The sequence below is a fragment of the Eucyclogobius newberryi genome, unplaced genomic scaffold, assembly GCF_026437365.1.
Source record: "Eucyclogobius newberryi isolate DKJ021-1_F unplaced genomic scaffold, fEucNew1.0.hap1 SCAF_12, whole genome shotgun sequence".
Classification (NCBI taxonomy): domain Eukaryota; kingdom Metazoa; phylum Chordata; class Actinopteri; order Gobiiformes; family Gobiidae; genus Eucyclogobius; species Eucyclogobius newberryi.
In genome coordinates, this window is record NW_027315746.1 from 760,001 (window position 1) to 779,774 (window position 19,774).

At 57.6% G+C, this 19,774-nt stretch overlaps 1 protein-coding gene across 1 annotated transcript in view; it reads right to left on the reverse strand.

Annotated features, from left to right (window-relative positions):
- Positions 1-9,851, reverse strand: part of LOC140355894 (integrin beta-1-like) — a 13,430-nt gene extending 3,579 nt beyond the window's left edge. Inside the window, exons 1-11 of the mRNA XM_072440538.1 lie at positions 9,768-9,851; positions 6,445-6,667; positions 6,105-6,275; positions 5,554-5,792; positions 5,295-5,450; positions 5,000-5,095; positions 4,469-4,558; positions 3,617-3,757; positions 2,869-3,071; positions 2,247-2,485; positions 140-362 (exon numbers count right to left, since the gene is read on the reverse strand). Coding sequence (XP_072296639.1) covers positions 140-362; positions 2,247-2,485; positions 2,869-3,071; positions 3,617-3,757; positions 4,469-4,558; positions 5,000-5,095; positions 5,295-5,450; positions 5,554-5,792; positions 6,105-6,207 — 1,490 coding nt within the window. The 5' untranslated portion in view covers positions 6,208-6,275; positions 6,445-6,667; positions 9,768-9,851. The remainder of the gene's footprint in view (positions 1-139; positions 363-2,246; positions 2,486-2,868; positions 3,072-3,616; positions 3,758-4,468; positions 4,559-4,999; positions 5,096-5,294; positions 5,451-5,553; positions 5,793-6,104; positions 6,276-6,444; positions 6,668-9,767) is intronic.
- Between the last annotated feature and the right edge of the window lie 9,923 nt (positions 9,852-19,774).

Below are 19,774 nucleotides of genomic sequence, written 5' to 3' on the forward strand. Positions count from 1 at the left end.
GTGTTCCGTGTGCGTGTTCCGGGTGCGTGTTCCGTGTGCCGTGTGCGTGTTCCGGGTGCGTGTTCCGGGTGCGTGTTCCGTGTGCGTGTTCCGGGTGCGTGTTCCGGGTGCGTGTTCCCGTGTTCGTGTTCTCTCGTACTTGTGCTCGGGGCAGACTCCGGGGCAGGTGGGGCACATCTCACACGTGGGCCCCTGGAACTTGGGGTCGGTGCATTTGCAGGTGCCACATTCACACGTGCCACGCCCGTTACAGATCTGACCGTTTTTAGCCAAACACGACGTCTGGTCCAGAGAACAGTCACATGCACTGCCCGTGTAGTTAGCCTCACATATGCACCTCCTGCACTCACACCTGCCGTGACCTGAGGGGGGAGGGGGGAGAGAGAGAATTATTTTTAACGATCATGTTATATATATATTAGTTATCATCTGCTCTTACACCTCCAGGCGTAAACTAAAAAGAACACGGACAGTTTTCTCCTCCTCTCTCCTCTCCCCTCCTCCCCCTCTCCCCTCCTCCCCCTCTCCTCCTCCTCCTCTCTCCTCCTCTCTCCTCCTCCCCCTCTCCTCCTCCCCCTCTCCTCTCTCCTCCTCCCCCTCTCTCTCCTCTCTCCTCCTCCCCCTCTCTCTCCTCTCTCCTCCTCCCCCTCTCTCTCCTCTCTCCTCCTCCCCCTCTCTCTCCTCTCTCCTCCTCCCCCTCTCTCTCCTCTCTCCTCCTCCCCCTCTCCTCTCTCCTCCTCCTCTCTCCTCTCCCTCCTCCTCTCTCCTCTCTCCTCCTCCCTCCTCCTCTCTCCTCCTCCCCCTCTCCTCCCTCCCCCTCTCCTCCCTCTCCTCCTCCTCTCCTCTCTCCTCCTCCTCTCTCCTCCTCCTCTCTCCTCCTCTCTCCTCCTCTCTCCTCCTCCTCTCTCCTCCTCCTCTCTCCTCCTCCCCCTCTCTCCTCCTCCCCCTCTCTCCTCCTCTCCCCCCTCCTCCTCTCCCTCTCTCTCCTCCTCCCCCTCTCCTCTCCCTCTCCTCTCTCCCTCTCTCCTCCTCCTCTCCCCTCCTCTCTCCTCCTCCTCCTCCTCCTCTCTCCTCCTCCTCTCTCCTCCTCCTCTCCCCTCCTCTCTCCTCCTCCTCCTCCTCCTCTCTCCTCCTACTCTCCTCCTCCTCCTCCCTCTCCTCTCTCCTCCTCCTCCTCCTCTCTCCTCCTCCTCTCCCCTCCTCTCTCCTCCTCTCTCCTCCTCTCTCCTCCTCTCCTCCTCTCTCCTCCTCTCCTCCTCCTCTCCTCCTCCTCCTCCTCCTCCTCTCCCCTCCTCTCCTCCTCCTCTCTCCTCCTCTCTCCTCCTCCTCTCCCTCTCCTCCTCTCCTCCTCCTCTCTCCTCCTCTCTCCTCCTCCCCCTCTCTCCTCCTCTCCCCCCTCCTCCTCCCCCTCTCCTCCTCCTCTCCCTCTCCTCTCTCCTCCTCCTCTCCCTCTCCTCTCTCCTCCTCTCCCCTCCTCTCTCCTCCTCTCTCCTCCTCTCCTCCTCCTCCTCCTCTCTCCTCCTCTCCCCTCCTCCTCTCCTCTCTCCTCCTCCTCTCCCTCTCCTCTCTCCTCCTCCTCTCCCCTCCTCTCTCCTCCTCTCTCCTCCTCTCTCCTCCTCCCCCTCTCTCCTCCTCCCCCTCTCTCCTCCTCTCCCTCTCTCCTCCTCTCCCCCCTCCTCCTCCCCCTCTCCTCTCCTCTCCTCTCCCCCCTCTCCTCCCCTCCTCCTCCCCCCCTCTCCTCCCCTCCTCCTCTCCCCTCCTCTCTCCTCTCCCTCTCCACTCTCCCTCTCCTCTCTCCCTCTCTCCCTCTCTCCTCCTCCTCTCCCCTCCTCTCTCCTCCTCCTCCTCCTACTCTCTCCTCCTACTCTCTCCTCCTACTCTCTCCTCCTACTCTCCCTCTCCTCTCTCCTCCTCCTCCTCCTCCTCTCCCCTCCTCTCTCCTCCTCTCCTCCTCCTCCTCCTCTCTCCTCCTCTCTCCTCCTCTCTCCTCCTCTCTCCTCCTCTCTCCTCCTCCTCTCCTCCTCCTCTCCTCTCCTCTCTCCCTCTCTCCTCCTCCTCTCCCCTCCTCTCTCCTCCTCCTCTCCTCTCTCCTCCTCCTCCTCTCTCCTCCTCCTCTCCCCTCCTCTCTCCTCCTCTCCTCCTCCTCCTACTCTCTCCTCCTCTCTCCTCTCTCCTCCTCCTCTCCCTCTCCTCTCTCCTCCTCCTCCTCTCTCCTCCTCCTCTCTCCTCCTCTCTCCTCCTCTCACCTCCACAGAGCTTGTTGTTGGAGCGGTCACAGTTGAAGTTGTCGCACTCGCAGTAGGTTCCGCTGTAGACCTCGGCAGGGTTCTCTCGTTTCTTGCACTCGCAGGTTCCGCACACGCAGTCGCCGTTGTTGCTGCAGATGTCGGTGCCGTTGTCCTTCCTGCAGTTGGCGTCCAGATCCTCGGTCCGGACCTCGTCTTTGCTGCACTCGCAGAGACGCCCGATGCGGCCCACGTTACACCTGAAAGACCACCTGAACATTAGCGGTCGCGCTAAAGCTGAACGTTAGCGGTCGCGCTTAAGCTGAACGTTAGCGGTCGCGCTAAAGCTGAGCGTTAGCGGTCGCGCTAAAGCTGAGCGTTAGCGGTCGCGCTAAAGCTGAACGTTAGCGGTCGCGCTTAAGCTGAACGTTAGCGGTCGCGCTAAAGCTGAACGTTAGCGGTGGCGCTAAAGCTGAACGTTAGCGGTGGCGCTAAAGCTGAACGTTAGCGGTCGTGCTAAAGCTGAACGTTAGCTGAAGTGCTACAGCTGAATGTTAGCGGTGGTGCTAAAGCGTTAGCGGTGGTGCTAAAGCGTTAGCGGTGGTGCTAAAGCGTTAGCGGTGGTGCTAAAGCGTTAGCGTACTTGCAGGCTCCACACTCGTAGGTGCCGTGGCCCTGGTCGCACTTGGCGCTCTGTGGTTCTCCTGCAGCTGAACACTGACACTCGCAGATGAAGTTCAGCACCACCTCCACCTCCTCGTTGAAGCCCAGAGGTTTGATCTTGATCACCTCCGACTTCCCGTTTTCAGGACATTCCTGCGCCGCCACAGAGATCTCGAAAGACACCTAGAGCAAGAAAGACTTTGTATGACGAGACAGAGACTAGAACCAGGTCTAAGCAGCATCCAAACTGAACACGGCTTAAAGCAAGACCAAACCAAACCCTGTCCAAGCCCGGTCCAAGCCCGGTCCAAGCCCGGTCCAAGCCACGTCCAAGCCCCGCCCAAGCCCCGTCCAAACCCGGTCCAAGCCCTGTCCAAGCCCCGTCCAAACCCGGTCCAAGCCCTGTCCAAGCCCTGTCCAAGCCCTGTCCAAGCCCCGTCCAAACCCCGTCCAAGCCACGTCCAAGCCACGTCCAAGCCACGTCCAAGCCACGTCCAAGCCACGTCCAAGCCCCGCCCAAGCCCCGTCCAAACCCGGTCCAAGCCCTGTCCAAGCCCCGTCCAAACCCGGTCCAAGCCCTGTCCAAGCCCTGTCCAAACCCGGTCCAAGCCCTGTCCAAACCCCGTCCAAACCCGTCCAAACCCCGTCCAAACCCCGTCCAAACCCTGTCCAAACCCCGTTACAAAAAACGGTCCCAACCCGGACTTGAGGCCCGTTTCCCTCCGTACCTGATCGCCGATGGAGATGTTGGAGCACTTGCGTCCGTTCTCGCCCGTTCCCTCGACTCCGTTCTTACACAGAGACTTGTAGGAGATGGAAACACCTTCAGGAAGTCTGCTGTTCTCAAGGATGACCTCCGACGACAAAGACTGAAACACAAGGTCTGTGTGAGGAACAATGACACTCTGAAGATCTGTGTGAGGAACAATGACACTCTGAAGATCTGCGTGAGGAACAATGACACTCTGAAGATCTGTTTGAGGAACAATGACACTCTGAAGATCTGCGTGAGGAACAATGACACTCTGAAGATCTGCGTGAGGAAGAATGACACTCTGAAGATCTGCGTGAGGAACAATGACACTCTGAAGATCTGCGTGAGGAACAATGACACTCTGAAGATCTGCGTGAGGAACAATGACACTGAAGATCTGTGTGAAGAACAATGACACTCTGAAGATCTGCGTGAGGAACAATGACACTGAAGATCTGTGTGAAGAACAATGACACACTGAAGATCTGCGTGAGGAACAATGACACTCTGAAGATCTGTGTGAGGAACAATGACACTCTGAAGATCTGCGTGAGGAACAATGACACTGAAGATCTGTGTGAAGAACAATGACACTCTGAAGATCTGTGTGAGGAACAATGACACTGAAGATCTGTGTGAAGAACAATGACACTGAAGATCTGTGTGAAGAACAATGACACTCTGAAGATCTGTGTGAAGAACAATGACACTGAAGATCTGTGTGAAGAACAATGACACTGAAGATCTGTGTGAAGAACAATGACACTGAAGATCTGTGTGAAGAACAATGACACTGAAGATCTGGGTGAAGAACAATGACACTCACGTTGTAGGCGTCGATGATCAGTTTGATGACGTTACTGGAGTTTGAGGACAGAGTTCCCACGGCCGACTTTGGGATGAGGTTCTTCAGCTCCTGCAGGAAAACAACAAAGTAAACTTTAGGCGGGCGCAGCTCCGGGCTTCAGGGCGGGCGCAGCTCCGGGCTTCAGGGCGGGCGCAGCGCCGGGCTTCAGGGCGGGCGCAGCTCCGGGCTTCAGGCGGGCGCAGCGCCGGGCTTCAGGGCGGGCGCAGCTCCGGGCTTCAGGGCGGGCGCAGCTCCGGGCTTCAGGGCGGGCGCAGCGCCGGGCTTCAGGGCGGGCGCAGCTCCGGGCTTCAGGCGGGCGCAGCGCCGGGCTTCAGGGCGGGCGCAGCTCCGGGCTTCAGGGCGGGCGCAGCTCCGGGCTTCAGGCGGGCGCAGCGCCGGGCTTCAGGGCGGGCGCAGCTCCGGGCTTCAGGCGGGCGCAGCGCCGGGCTTTAGGCGGGCGCAGCGCCGGGCTTTAGGCGGGCGCAGCTCCGGGTATAAACCTGGACAAACCTTGTAAACGGGCTGGAAGTCTTGAGTCACAGCGAAGATGGTCTGGATGTTGTGGTCGCTCAGTTTCTGCACCAGGTGAGCGATGGACGGATAATCCTGAAGGACAAACAAGGTTAAACTGAGAAGAAGCAACAGGAAGTCAACACTTCACAGGCTTCAACGCTCTTCATCTTCAGCTCCGACTTTCAGTCTCGCACAGACGAGGCCGACTATAGTATTTGACCCATTGTGAAAGTGTGAATGTGTTTTAAGCGTGTTTAAGCGTGTTTAAGCGTGTTGTGGTATGAACACATACGTAGTAGTGGCTCATGGTGTACATGTTGTTCTCCAGGTGACATTTCCCATCGTTGGGAAGAACGATTCCGCCCAGTTTTCCGTCTCCGGCGAAATGAAACCCGGCGTCTGTGGAGAAAACCAGCAGCCGAGTGACGTTCCTCCAACCGATCTGCTCCTGAGGGACAGAGGAGAGAGTCAGATGCCCTGCCAGGCTCCTGAGGGACAGAGGAAAGAGTCAGATGCCCCGCCCCGGTCCCGCCCCCGCCCCGCCCGCTCACCTCACACACGGCGACCTGCATGATGGCGTCGAAGCCTCCCTCAGGAGAGTCCAGGTTGCCTGAGATCTGCTGCTGGCTCACGAGGCGGTTGAACTCGTCTCCTTTGTCCGTGAGCTTCAGGACGTTCTTGTAGCTGAAGGGGCTGGTGCAGTTCTGGTTCCCGGTGCAGGGGTTTATGAGGCGCGCTGGGGTCGTGCTGATGTACGGCATCACCGTCTTCTCCACAAACGACCCGAAACCTGAGGGAACGTACGGGGAACGTACAGGGCTGTAACCACTGAACAGAACTCTCTGGTCCCTGTGGCTAACAGTGTAGCATCGGGCTAACGGTGTAGCATCGGGCTAACAGTGTAGCATTCCTCTCCAGGTTCTCCTAGTAATACTCTGTCAGACATCGCACTTATAACCCCGCCCACCTCCCCCGCCAGCCCGCCCGCCTTGGCCCGCCCGCCTTGGCCCGCCCGCCTTGGCCCGCCCGCCTTGCTTGGCCTGCCCGCCTTGCAGCGCCCGCCTTGCCCCGCCCTCACCCCCTGGATAAACTCCTGTCTTACCGATCCTGAAGTCGGAGGTGATGGCCTGCATCTCCTTCATCAGGTCCGTTCCCAGGTTCTTCACGTTCTCCAGATCGTCTTTCATGGAGAATGACAGGTCCATGAGGTAGTAGAGGTCGATGGGATAATCCTCTGCACGCTTGAAGGTCAGGGAGAACGTCTGAGGCTCGCCTAAAGAAGGAACATCAGGAGAAAAGGTCAGGGAGAACGTCTGAGGCTCGCCTAAAGAAGGAACATCAGGAGAAAAGGTCAGGGAGAACGTCTGAGGCTCGCCTACAGAAGGAACATCAGGAGAAAAGGTCAGGGAGAACGTCTGAGGCTCGCCTAGAGAAGAACGTACCAGATCTGAGCGTGAGCGTGAGCTTCTGCGGCTGGATCTGCGTGATCTGCTCGGGCTTCAGCTTCTCGGGGGCGTCCTTCTTGCGGTTGGTCACGGGCTGGTTCTTGTCGATGGTCGTTCTCCCTCGCGGGTTCTCGATTTTCTCTGGAGGACAATGACGCTCCGACAGGGACTGGAGGTCGTCACAGCGCGCCGACTTAGCCTCGCCCACGCTCAGGAACGCCTGAGCGCCAAAGAGCCCGGGTTAAAGGAGCGTTTGAGCCACACTAAACCGGGACTAAACCGGGACTAAACCGGGTCTACAGGACTTGTCCAATAAAAAAACATTAACATTAGAGTTTTTGCGCTGTGGTTGTGACGAGTTAAAGCGAGTTACAGCGACACAGCGAGATAAAGCGAGTTAAAGCGAGTCAAAGGGAGTTTAACTCGCTTTAAACGAGTTAGTGAGTTACAGTGGGTTAAAGCAAGTTAAAGCGAGTTACAGCGAGTGTTACAGCGAGTTACAGCGAGTTAAAGCGAGATAAAGCGAGTTAAAGCGAGATAAAGCGAGTTACAGCGAGTTAAAGGGAGTTTAACTCGCTTTAAGCGAGTTACAGCGAGATAAAGCGAGTTACAGCGAGATAAAGCGAGTTACAGCGAGTTACAGCGAGATAAAGCGAGTTACAGCGAGTTGCAGCGAGATACAGCGAGATAAAGCGAGTTACAGCGAGATAAAGCGAGTTACAGCGAGTTACAGCGAGTTACAGCGAGATAAAGCGAGTTACAGCGAGTTACAGCGAGATAAAGCGAGATAAAGCGAGTTACAGCGAGTTACAGCGAGTTACAGCGAGTTACAGCGAGTTACAGCGAGATAAAGCGAGTTACAGCGAGTTACAGCGAGTTACAGCGAGATAAAGCGAGTTACAGCGAGTTACAGCGAGATAAAGCGAGTTACAGCGAGATAAAGCGAGATAAAGCGAGTTACAGCGAGTTAGAGTTAAAGCGAGTTAAAGTAAAGTGAGTTAAAGCGAGTTAAAGCGAGTTAAAGCGAGTTAGAGTTAAAGCGAGTTGAAGCGAGTTACAGCGAGTTAAAGCGAGTTAAAGCGAGTTAAAGCGAGTTAGCGAGTTAAAGTGAGTTAAAGTGAGTTAAAGCGAGTTAAAGCGAGTTAAAGCGAGTTGAAGCGAGTTGAAGCGAGTTGAAGCGAGTTAAAGCGAGTTAAAGCGAGTTAAAGCGAGTTAAAGCGAGTTAAAGCGAGTTAGCGAGTTAAAGTGAGTTAAAGCGAGTTAAAGCGAGTTAAAGCGAGTTAAAGCGAGTTGAAGCGAGTTGAAGCGAGTTGAAGCGAGTTGAAGCGAGTTAAAGCGAGTTAAAGCGAGTTAAAGCGAGTTAAAGCGAGTTGAAGCGAGTTGAAGCGAGTTGAAGCGAGTTAAAGCGAGTTAAAGCGAGTTAAAGCGAGTTAAAGCGAGTTAAAGCGAGTTAAAGCGAGTTAAAGCGAGTTAAAGCGAGTTGAAGCGAGTTGAAGCGAGTTGAAGCGAGTTAAAGCGAGTTAAAGCGAGTTGAAGCGAGTTGAAGCGAGTTGAAGCGAGTTAAAGCGAGTTAAAGCGAGTTAAAGCGAGTTAAAGTGAGTTAAAGTGAGTTAAAGTGAGTTAAAGTGAGTTAAAGCGAGTTGAAGCGAGTTAAAGTGAGTTAAAGTGAGTTAAAGTGAGTTGAAGCGAGTTGAAGCGAGTTGAAGCGAGTTAAAGCGAGTTAAAGTGAGTTAAAGTGAGTTAAAGTGAGTTAAAGCGAGTTAAAGCGAGTTAAAGTGAGTTGAAGCGAGTTAAAGCGAGTTAAAGCGAGTTAAAGTGAGTTAAAGTGAGTTAAAGCGAGTTAAAGTGAGTTAAAGTGAGTTAAAGCGAGTTGAAGCGAGTTAAAGCGAGTTAAAGTGAGTTAAAGTGAGTTGAAGCGAGTTGAAGCGAGTTGAAGCGAGTTAAAGCGAGTTAAAGTGAGTTAAAGCGAGTTAAAGTGAGTTAAAGTGAGTTGAAGCGAGTTAAAGCGAGTTAAAGTGAGTTAAAGTGAGTTAAAGTGAGTTAAAGTGAGTTAAAGCGAGTTGAAGCGAGTTGAAGCGAGTTAAAGTGAGTTAAAGTGAGTTAAAGTGAGTTAAAGCGAGTTAAAGCGAGTTAAAGTGAGTTAAAGTGAGTTAAAGCGAGTTAAAGCGAGTTGAAGCGAGTTAAAGTGAGTTAAAGTGAGTTAAAGTGAGTTGAAGCGAGTTAAAGCGAGTTGAAGCGAGTTGAAGCGAGTTAAAGTGAGTTAAAGCGAGTTGAAGCGAGTTAAAGCGAGTTAAAGCGAGTTAAAGCGAGTTAAAGCGAGTTGAAGCGAGTTGAAGCGAGTTAAAGTGAGTTAAAGCGAGTTAAAGCGAGTTAAAGCGAGTTAAAGCGAGTTGAAGCGAGTTGAAGCGAGTTAAAGCGAGTTAAAGTGAGTTAAAGTGAGTTGAAGCACCCCCGACAGGTCGGACGACTCATTGAACTCAAATGACCCAGAAAAATGCATTTTTAGGTTTATTATTTCACTTCCTGTTTGTAATTGATGACATCACAACCACAGCAAAAAAACTAACATTAATGTTCAGAGTTTATGTAAATTCTGCATAAACTGACTGAATGTGACATTTTTCTACAGATTTTTAGAATTTTATCCACAAATACTTCAACGTACGAGAAGTATAAATACAACAGTGTGTGTGACGTCAGTGTGTGACGTGTGTGTGTGACGTGTGTGTGTGACGTGTGTGTGACGTGTGTGTGCTGCTAGTGTGCTGTTAGTGTGCTGTTAGTGTGTTGTTAGTGTGTTGTTAGTGTGTTGTTAGTGTGCTGCTAGTGTGCTGTTAGTGTGCTGTTAGTGTGCTGTTAGTGTGTTGTTAGTGTGTTGTTAGTGTGTTGTTAGTGTGTTGTTAGTGTGTTGTTAGTGTGTTGTTAGTGTGTTGTTAGTGTGTTGTTAGTGTGTTGTTAGTGTGTTGTTAGTGTGTTGTTAGTGTGTTGTTAGTGTGTTGTTAGTGTGATGTTAGTGTGATGTTAGTGTGTTGTTAGTGTGATGTTAGTGTGATGTTAGTGTGTTGCTAGTGTGTTGCTAGTGTGTTGCTAGTGTGTTGCTAGTGTGTTGTTAGTGTGTTGTTAGTGTGTTGTTAGTGTGCTGCTAGTGTGTTGTTAGTGTGTTGTTAGTGTGTTGTTAGTGTGTTGTTAGTGTGTTGTTAGTGTGATGTTAGTGTGTTGTTAGTGTGTTGTTAGTGTGTTGTTAGTGTGTTGTTAGTGTGTTGTTAGTGTGTTGTTAGTGTGTTGTTAGTGTGTTGTTAGTGTGTTGTTAGTGTGTGTACCTCGTGTGCGCACCAGCCGCACGCCTCCGACACCTGGATACACTCTCCACACGACTGTGCATTGGCCTTAATGCAAATACTGCCCTCTGTGGGAAGAAGCAGCAACTGCATCAGTCAAACACCGGGTCTACACCGGGTCTACACTGGGTCTACACCAGGTCTACACTGGGTCTACACCGGGTCTACACTGGGTCTACACCGGGTCTACACCGGGTCTACACCGGGTCTACACCGGGTCTACACCGGGTCTACACCGGGTCTACACCGGGTCTACAGGACTTGCCTTTCTGCGCCGCACAGACTGTGAAGAGCAAAGCCACAGAAACACAGAGAAAACAAAGCTCCATCTGAAACGAGACAAAACACGTCAGAGGAAAAGTTCTGAAGCAACATTCACGGTGTAATATTTATATCATCATCAATAATAACAGTAATATGTGTGAATGAACCCCGCTCCACAGACCCGAGCCGGCACCGGCTCAGTTTGTCACACTTTGGACTCTCAGCAGTTTTTGGTTCTTCATTTTGAACACATGAGACACGCACTGGTCTCCAGTGGGTCGAGGACGCGGTCGAGGACGCGGTCGAGGACGCGGTCGAGGACGCGGTCGAGGACGTGGTCGTGTCGCCGAATATAGAAAGTCTCCAGAAGCTTCCTCCACAACTTTAACTCTTGGATCAAGCTTTTGCCTCGTTCCATTGTATTGTCCCAGGTCCAGTCCCAGGTCCCAGGTCCCGTCCCAGGTCCCGTCCCAGGTCCCGTCCCAGGTCCCGTACCAGGTCCCGTCCCAGGTCCCGTACCAGGTCCCGTCCCAGGTCCCGTCCCAGGTCCCGTCCCAGGTCCCGTACCAGGTCCCGTACCAGGTCCCGTCCCAGGTCCCGTACCAGGTCCCGTACCAGGTCCCGTCCCAGGTCCCGTCCCAGGTCCCGTCCCAGGTCCAGGTCCCAGGTCCAGGTCCAGGTCCCAGGTCCAGGTCCCAGGTCCAGGTCCCAGGTCCCAGGTCCCAGGTCCCAGGTCCAGGTCCCAGGTCCCAGGTCCAGGTCCCAGGTCCAGTCCCAGGTCCCGTCCCAGGTCCAGTCCCAGGTCCCGTCCCAGGTCCCGTCCCAGGTCCCGTACCAGGTCCCGTCCCAGGTCCCGTACCAGGTCCCGTCCCAGGTCCCGTACCAGGTCCCGTACCAGGTCCCGTCCCAGGTCCCGTACCAGGTCCCGTCCCAGGTCCCGTCCCAGGTCCAGGTCCAGGTCCAGGTCCAGGTCCCGGTCCCAGGTCCAGGTCCCAGGTCCCAGGTCCCAGGTCCAGGTCCCAGGTCCCAGGTCCCGTCCCAGGTCCCAGGTCCCAGGTCCCAGGTCCCGTCCCAGGTCCCAGGTCCCGTCCCAGGTCCCGTCCCAGCCCAGGTCCAGGTCCCAGGTCCAGTCCCAGGTCCCGTCCCAGGTCCCGTCCCAGGTCCAGTCCCAGGTCCCAGGTCCAGTCCCAGGTCCAGTCCCAGGTCCCAAGTCCCGTCCCAGGTCCCGTCCCAGGTCCCGTCCCAGGTCCCGTCCCAGGTCCCGTCCCCGTCCCAGGTCCCGTCCCAGGTCGAGTCCCCGTCCCCGTCCCAGGTCCCGTCCCAAGTCCAGTCCCAGGTCCCGTCCCAGGTCCCGTCCCAGGTCCAGTCCCAGGTCCAGTCCCAGGTCCAGTCCCAGGTCCCGTCCCAGGTCCCAGGTCCAGTCCCAGGTCCAGTCCCAGGTCCAGTCCCAGGTCCAGTCCCAGGTCCCGTCCCAGGTCCAGTCCCAGTCCCGTCCCAGGTCCAGTCCCAGTCCCAGGTCCAGTCCCAGGTCCAGTCCCAGGTCCAGTCCCAGGTCCCAAGTCCAGTCCCAGGTCCAGTCCCAGGTCCCAAGTCCAGTCCCAGGTCCCGTCCCAGGTCCCGTCCCAGGTCCAGTCCCAGGTCCAGTCCCAGGTCCAGTCCCAGTCCCAGGTCCAGTCCCAGGTCCCGTCCCAGGTCCCGTCCCAGGTCCAGTCCCAGGTCCAGTCCCAGGTCCAGTCCCAGTCCCAGGTCCAGTCCCAGTCCCAGGTCCAGTCCCAGGTCCCAGGTCCCAGGTCTCGTCCCAGGTCCCAGGTCCCAGGTCTCGTCCCAGGTCCAGTCCCAGGTCCCAGGTCCAGTCCCAGGTCCCGTCCCAGTCCCAGGTCCCGTCCCAGGTCCAGTCCCAGGTCCCGTCCCAGGTCCAGTCCCAGGTCCAGTCCCAGGTCCCGTCCCAGGTCCAGTCCCAGGTCCCGTCCCAGGTCCCGTCCCAGGTCCCGTCCCAGGTCCCGTCCCAGGTCCCGTCCCAGGTCCCGTCCCAGGTCCCGTCCCAGGTCCCAGGTCCCGTCCCAGGTCCCAGGTCCCAGGTCCCAGGTCCCGTCCCAGGTCCCAGGTCCCGTCCCAGGTCCCAGGTCCAGTCCCAGGTCCCAGGTCCAGTCCCAGGTCCAGTCCCAGGTCCCAGGTCCCGTCCAGTCCCAGGTCCCGTCCAGTCCCAGGTCCAGTCCCGTCCCAGGTCCAGTCCCAGGTCCAGTCCAGTCCCAGGTCCAGTCCCAGGTCCAGTCCCGTCCCAGGTCCAGTCCCAGGTCCAGTCCCAGGTCCAGTCCCAGGTCCAGTCCCGTCCCAGGTCCAGTCCCGTCCCAGGTCCAGTCCCAGGTCCAGTCCCAGGTCCCGTCCCAGGTCCCGTCCCAGGTCCCGTCCCAGGTCCCGTCCCAGGTCCCAGGTCCAGTCCCAGGTCCAGTCCCAGGTCCAGTCCCAGGTCCAGTCCCAGTCCCGTCCCAGGTCCAGTCCCAGTCCCAGGTCCAGTCCCAGGTCCAGTCCCAGGTCCCAAGTCCAGTCCCAGGTCCCGTCCCAGGTCCAGTCCCAGGTCCAGTCCCAGGTCCAGTCCCAGGTCCCGTCCCAGGTCCCGTCCCAGGTCCAGTCCCAGGTCCAGTCCCAGGTCCAGTCCCAGGTCCCGTCCCAGGTCCAGTCCCAGGTCCAGTCCCAGGTCCAGTCCCAGGTCCAGTCCCAGTCCCAGGTCCAGTCCCAGTCCCAGGTCCAGTCCCAGGTCCCAGGTCCCAGGTCCCAGGTCTCGTCCCAGGTCCCAGGTCCCAGGTCTCGTCCCAGGTCCAGTCCCAGGTCCCAGGTCCAGTCCCAGGTCCCGTCCCAGTCCCAGGTCCAGTCCCAGGTCCCGTCCCAGGTCCAGTCCCAGGTCCCGTCCCAGGTCCAGTCCCAGGTCCCGTCCCAGGTCCAGTCCCAGGTCCCGTCCCAGGTCCCGTCCCAGGTCCCGTCCCAGGTCCCGTCCCAGGTCCCGTCCCAGGTCCCAGGTCCCAGGTCCCGTCCCAGGTCCCGTCCCAGGTCCCGTCCCAGGTCCCGTCCCAGGTCCCAGGTCCCGTCCCAGGTCCCAGGTCCCGTCCCAGGTCCCAGGTCCAGTCCCAGGTCCCAGGTCCAGTCCCAGGTCCAAGGTCCCGTCCAGTCCCAGGTCCCGTCCAGTCCCAGGTCCAGTCCCGTCCCAGGTCCAGTCCCAGGTCCAGTCCAGTCCCAGGTCCAGTCCCAGGTCCAGTCCCGTCCCAGGTCCAGTCCCGTCCCAGGTCCAGTCCCAGGTCCAGTCCCAGGTCCAGTCCCAGGTCCAGTCCCGTCCCAGGTCCAGTCCCGTCCCAGGTCCAGTCCCGTCCCAGGTCCAGTCCCAGGTCCCGTCCCAGGTCCCGTCCCAGGTCCCGTCCCAGGTCCCGTCCCAGGTCCCGTCCCAGGTCCCGTCCCAGGTCCAGTCCAGTCCAGTCCAGTCCCGTCCCAGGTCCAGTCCCAGGTCCAGTCCCGTCCCAGGTCCAGTCCCGTCCCAGGTCCAGTCCCAGGTCCCGTCCCAGGTCCCGTCCCAGGTCCAGTCCCAGGTCCCGTCCCAGGTCCAGTCCCAGGTCCAGTCCCAGGTCCCGTCCCAGGTCCCGTCCCAGGTCCAGTCCCAGGTCCAGTCCCAGGTCCCGTCCCAGGTCCAGTCCCAGGTCCCGTCCCAGGTCCCGTCCCAGGTCCAGTCCCAGGTCCAGTCCCAGGTCCAGTCCCAGGTCCCGTCCCAGGTCCCGTCCCAGGTCCAGTCCCAGGTCCCAAGTCCAGTCCCAGGTCCCGTCCCAGGTCCCGTCCCAGGTCCCGTCCCAGGTCCAGTCCCCGTCCCAGGTCCCGTCCCAGGTCGAGTCCCCGTCCCCGTCCCAGGTCCCGTCCCAAGTCCAGTCCCAGGTCCCGTCCCAGGTCCCGTCCCAGGTCCCAGGTCCAGTCCCAGGTCCAGTCCCAGGTCCAGTCCCAGGTCCAGTCCCAGGTCCCGTCCCAGGTCCAGTCCCATTCCCGTCCCAGTCCCAGTCCCAGTCCCAGTCCCAGGTCCCAGGTCCCAGGTCCAGTCCCAGGTCCCAAGTCCAGTCCCAGGTCCCGTCCCAGGTCCCGTCCCAGGTCCCGTCCCAGGTCCAGTCCCAGGTCCAGTCCCAGGTCCCGTCCCAGGTCCAGTCCCAGGTCCAGTCCCAGGTCCAGTCCCAGTCCCAGGTCCAGTCCCAGGTCCCAGGTCCCAGGTCCCAGGTCTCGTCCCAGGTCCCAGGTCCCAGGTCTCGTCCCAGGTCCAGTCCCAGGTCCCAGGTCCAGTCCCAGGTCCCGTCCCAGTCCCAGGTCCAGTCCCAGGTCCAGTCCCAGTCCCAGGTCCAGTCCCAGGTCCAGTCCCAGGTCCCGTCCCAGGTCCAGTCCCAGGTCCCGTCCCAGGTCCCGTCCCAGGTCCCGTCCCAGGTCCCAGGTCCCAGGTCCCGTCCCAGGTCCCAGGTCCCAGGTCCCGTCCCAGGTCCAGTCCCAGGTCCAGTCCCAGGTCCAGTCCCAGGTCCCAGGTCCAGTCCCAGGTCCCGTCCCAGGTCCAGTCCCAGGTCCAGTCCCAGGTCCCGTCCCAGGTCCAGTCCCAGGTCCCGTCCCAGGTCCAGTCCCGTCCCAGGTCCCGTCCCAGGTCCAGTCCAGTCCCAGGTCCAGTCCCAGGTCCAGTCCCAGGTCCCGTCCCAGGTCCCGTCCCAGGTCCCGTCCCAGGTCCAGTCCCAGGTCCCGTCCCAGGTCCCGTCCCAGGTCCCGTCCCAGGTCCCGTCCCAGGTCCAGTCCCAGGTCCAGTCCCAGGTCCCGTCCCAGGTCCCGTCCCAGGTCCAGTCCCAGGTCCAGTCCCAGGTCCCGTCCCAGGTCCAGTCCCAGGTCCCGTCCCAGGTCCAGTCCCAGGTCCCGTCCCAGGTCCAGTCCCAGGTCCAGTCCCAGGTCCAGTCCCAGGTCCCGTCCCAGGTCCAGTCCCAGGTCCCAGTCCCAGGTCCCAGGTCCCGTCCCAGGTCCAGTCCCAGGTCCCAGGTCCCGTCCCAGGTCCAGTCCCAGGTCCCAGGTCCCGTCCCAGGTCCAGTCCCAGGTCCCGTCCCAGGTCCAGTCCCAGGTCCCAGGTCCCGTCCCAGGTCCAGTCCCAGGTCCCGTCCCAGGTCCAGTCCCAGGTCCAGTCCCAGGTCCAGTCCCAGGTCCAGTCCCAGGTCCAGTCCCAGGTCCAGTCCCGTCCCAGGTCCAGTCCCGTCCCAGGTCCCGTCCCAGGTCCCGTCCAGTCCAGTCCAGTCCCAGTCCCAGGTCCAGTCCCAGGTCCAGTCCCGTCCCAGGTCCAGTCCCAGGTCCAGTCCCGTCCCAGTCCCAGGTCCCGTCCCAGGTCCAGTCCCAGGTCCAGTCCCAGGTCCCGTCCCAGGTCCAGTCCCAGGTCCCGTCCCAGGTCCAGTCCCAGGTCCAGTCCCAGGTCCAGTCCCAGGTCCAGTCCCAGGTCCAGTCCCAGGTCCCGTCCCAGGTCCAGTCCCAGGTCCAGTCCCAGGTCCCAGGTCCCGTCCCAGGTCCAGTCCCAGTCCCAGGTCCCAGTCCCAGGTCCCAGTCCCAGGTCCAGTCCCAGGTCCAGTCCCAGGTCCCAGGTCCCAGTCCCAGGTCCCAGGTCCCGTCCCAGGTCCGGTCCCAGGTCCAGTCCCAGGTCCCAGGTCCAGTCCCAGGTCCCGTCCCAGGTCCCGTCCCAGGTCCCGTCCCAGGTCCCGTCCCAGGTCCCGTCCCAGGTCCCAGGTCCCGTCCCAGGTCCCGTCCCAGGTCCCGTCCCAGGTCCAGTCCCAGGTCCCGTCCCAGGTCCCGTCCCAGGTCCAGTCCCAGGTCCAGTCCCAGGTCCCAGGTCCCGTCCCAGGTCCCATCCCAGGTCCCGTCCCAGGTCCAGTCCCAGGTCCAGTCCCAGGTCCCAGGTCCCGTCCCAGGTCCCGTCCCAGGTCCCGTACCAGGTCCCGTCCCAGGTCCCGTACCAGGTCCCGTCCCAGGTCCCGTCCCAGGTCCAGTCCCAGTCCCAGGTCCCGTCCCAGGTCCAGTCCCAGTCCCAGGTCCCGTCCCAGGTCCAGTCCCAGTCCCAGGTCCCGTCCCAGGTCCCGTCCCAGGTCCCGTCCCAGAGACACAAACACATTCCTCTTTAACAAACTCCAGACGATGACATCATCATCAGTTTAACCTTAAAAATAAAGGTGTAAATCTGAGACTGAAGCTTCTATAGATGTAATAAGAGAAATAAAGAGATAAAGAGAGATATTGGTGAAAATATGACATTGTTTATTCTTTTTACACATTTAGATTTAATAATGTCACAGTCTGTTTAGTCCAGAAAAACTCTACAAACTAATATGTACGACAGGCTCCTCCCACTGTACGACAGGCTCCTCCCACTCAATGTCTTATACAGAGAGTCATGTGGTGCCGGGGGTTCCTGTACAGGTCTTATACTGAGAGTCATGTGGTGCCTGAGGTTCCTGTACAGGTCTTATACTGAGAGTCATGTGGTGCCGGAGGTTCCTGTACAGTTCTTATACTGAGAGTCATGTGGTGCCGGGGGTTCCTGTACAGGTCTTATACTGAGAGTAATGTGGTGCCTGAGGTTCCTGTACAGGTCTTATACTGAGAGTCATGTGGTGCCTGAGGTTCCTGTACAGGTCTTATACTGAGAGTAATGTGGTGCCTGAGGTTCCTGTACAGGTCTTATACTGAGAGTCATGTGGTGCCTGAGGTTCCTGTACAGGTCTTATACTGAGAGTAATGTGGTGCCTGAGGTTCCTGTACAGGTCTTATACTGAGAGTCATGTGGTGTCGGGGGTTCCTGTACAGGTCTTATACTGAGAGTCATGTGGTGCCTGAGGTTCCTGTACAGGTCTTATACTGAGAGTCATGTGGTGCCGGGGGTTCCTGTACAGGTCTTATACTGAGAGTCATGTGGTGCCTGAGGTTCCTGTACAGGTCTTATACTGAGAGTCATGTGGTGCCTGAGGTTCCTGTACAGGTCTTATACTGAGAGTCATGTGGTGCCTGAGGTTCCTGTACAGGTCTTATACTGAGAGTCATGTGGTGCCTGAGGTTCCTGTACAGGTCTAATACTGAGAGTCATGTGGTGCCTGAGGTTCCTGTACAGGTCTTATACTGAGAGTAATGTGGTGCCTGAGGTTCCTGTACAGTTCTTACTGCAGATGACAGACGCTTGAGTCTCACGGAGGAAGTGAAGAATCCCTGGCTCAAATCGGTGCTCACGACATAGAAGGAGCTGATCAGAACAAACTAAACACACATGTTACAATCTTAAACTTATGGTCTAAATGTCACACCTACAGCACAAACTCAAGATTTAAAGTCTGGACGACAAAAGGTCTAAAGGTCTTTTACCAGACGGAGAATCACCTGAAGAGCTTTGAGGAGGTGAAAGAATCATTTGACCCAGAGAAACTGGACTTTTATAGGTTTTTACAAATAAAGAGTTATTATAACCAAGAAATGAAAAAAGATTGATAAAATTAATACAAATAATAACTTAATTAAACATTCATTCAAGTTTATGAATCTGAACTTTTAAGAGGATTAAAATCTAAATGATACAAATGTATGAAGAGGATGTGGCAGCAGGAGACAGACTGTTGGAGAGGATGTGGCAGCAGGAGACAGACTGTTGGAGAGGATGTGGCAGCAGGAGGCAGACTGTTGGAGAGGATGTGGCAGCAGGAGACAGACTGTTGGAGAGGATGTGGCAGCAGGAGACAGACTGTTGGAGAGGATGTGGCAGCAGGAGACAGACTGTTGGAGAGGATGTGGCAGCAGGAGACAGACTGTTGGAGAAGATGTGGCAGCAGGAGACAGACTGTTGGAGAGAATGTGGCAGCAGGAGACAGACTGTTGGAGAGGACGTGGCAGCAGGAGACAGACTGTTGGAGAGGACGTGGCAGCAGGAGACAGACTGTTGGAGAGGACGTGGCAGCAGGAGACAGACTGTTGGAGAGGACGTGGCAGCAGGAGGCAGACTGTTGGAGAGGACGTGGCAGCAGGAGACAGACTGTTGGAGAGGACGTGGCAGCAGGAGGCAGACTGTTGGAGAGGATGTGGCAGCAGGAGACAGACTGTTGGAGAGGATGTGGCAGCAGGAGACAGACTGTTGGAGAGGATGTGGCAGCAGGAGGCAGACTGTTGGAGAGGATGTGGCAGCAGGAGGCAGACTGTTGGAGAGGATGTGGCAGCAGGAGACAGACTGTTGGAGAGGATGTGGCAGCAGGAGACAGACTGTTGGAGAGGATGTGGCAGCAGGAGACAGACTGTTGGAGAGGATGTGGCAGCAGGAGACAGACTGTTGGAGAGGATGTGGCAGCAGGAGACAGACTGTTGGAGAGGATGTGGCAGCAGGAGACAGACTGTTGGAGAGGATGTGGCAGCAGGAGACAGACTGTTGGAGAGGATGTGGCAGCAGGAGACAGACTGTTGGAGAGGATGTGGCAGCAGGAGACAGACTGTTGGAGAAGATGTGGCAGCAGGAGACAGACTGTTGGAGAGAATGTGGCAGCAGGAGGCAGACTGTTGGAGAGGATGTGGCAGCAGGAGACAGACTGTTGGAGAGGATGTGGCAGCAGGAGACAGACTGTTGGAGAGGATGTGGCAGCAGGAGACAGACTGTTGGAGAGGATGTGGCAGCAGGAGACAGACTGTTGGAGAGGATGTGGCAGCAGGAGACAGACTGTTGGAGAGGATGTGGCAGCAGGAGACAGACTGTTGGAGAGGATGTGGCAGCAGGAGACAGACTGTTGGAGAAGATGTGGCAGCAGGAGACAGACTGTTGGAGAGAATGTGGCAGCAGGAGGCAGACTGTTGGAGAGGACGTGGCAGCAGGAGACAGACTGTTGGAGAGGACGTGGCAGCAGGAGACAGACTGTTGGAGAGGACGTGGCAGCAGGAGACAGACTGTTGGAGAGGACGTGGATGTGGCAGCAGGAGACAGACTGTTGGAGAGGATGTGGCAGCAGGAGGCAGACTGTTGGAGAGGATGTGGCAGCAGGAGACAGACTGTTGGAGAGGATGTGGCAGCAGGAGACAGACTGTTGGAGAGGATGTGGCAGCAGGAGGCAGACTGTTGGAGAGGATGTGGCAGCAGGAGACAGACTGTTGGAGAGGATGTGGCAGCAGGAGACAGACTGTTGGAGAGGATGTGGCAGCAGGAGACAGACTGTTGGAGAGGATGTGGCAGCAGGAGACAGACTGTTGGAGAGGATGTGGCAGCAGGAGACAGACTGTTGGAGAGGATGTGGCAGCAGGAGACAGACTGTTGGAGAGGATGTGGCAGCAGGAGACAGACTGTTGGAGAGGATGTGGCAGCAGGAGGCAGACTGTTGGAGAGGATGTGGCAGCAGGAGGCAGACTGTTGGAGAGGATGTGGCAGCAGGAGACAGACTGTTGGAGAGGATGTGGCAGCAGGAGACAGACTGTTGGAGAGGATGTGGCAGCAGGAGACAGACTGTTGGAGAGGATGTGGCAGCAGGAGACAGACTGTTGGAGAGGATGTGGCAGCAGGAGACAGACTGTTGGAGAGGATGTGGCAGCAGGAGACAGACTGTTGGAGAGGATGTGGCAGCAGGAGGCAGACTGTTGGAGAGGATGTGGCAGCAGGAGACAGACTGTTGGAGAGGATGTGGCAGCAGGAGACAGACTGTTGGAGAGGATGTGGCAGCAGGAGACAGACTGTTGGAGAG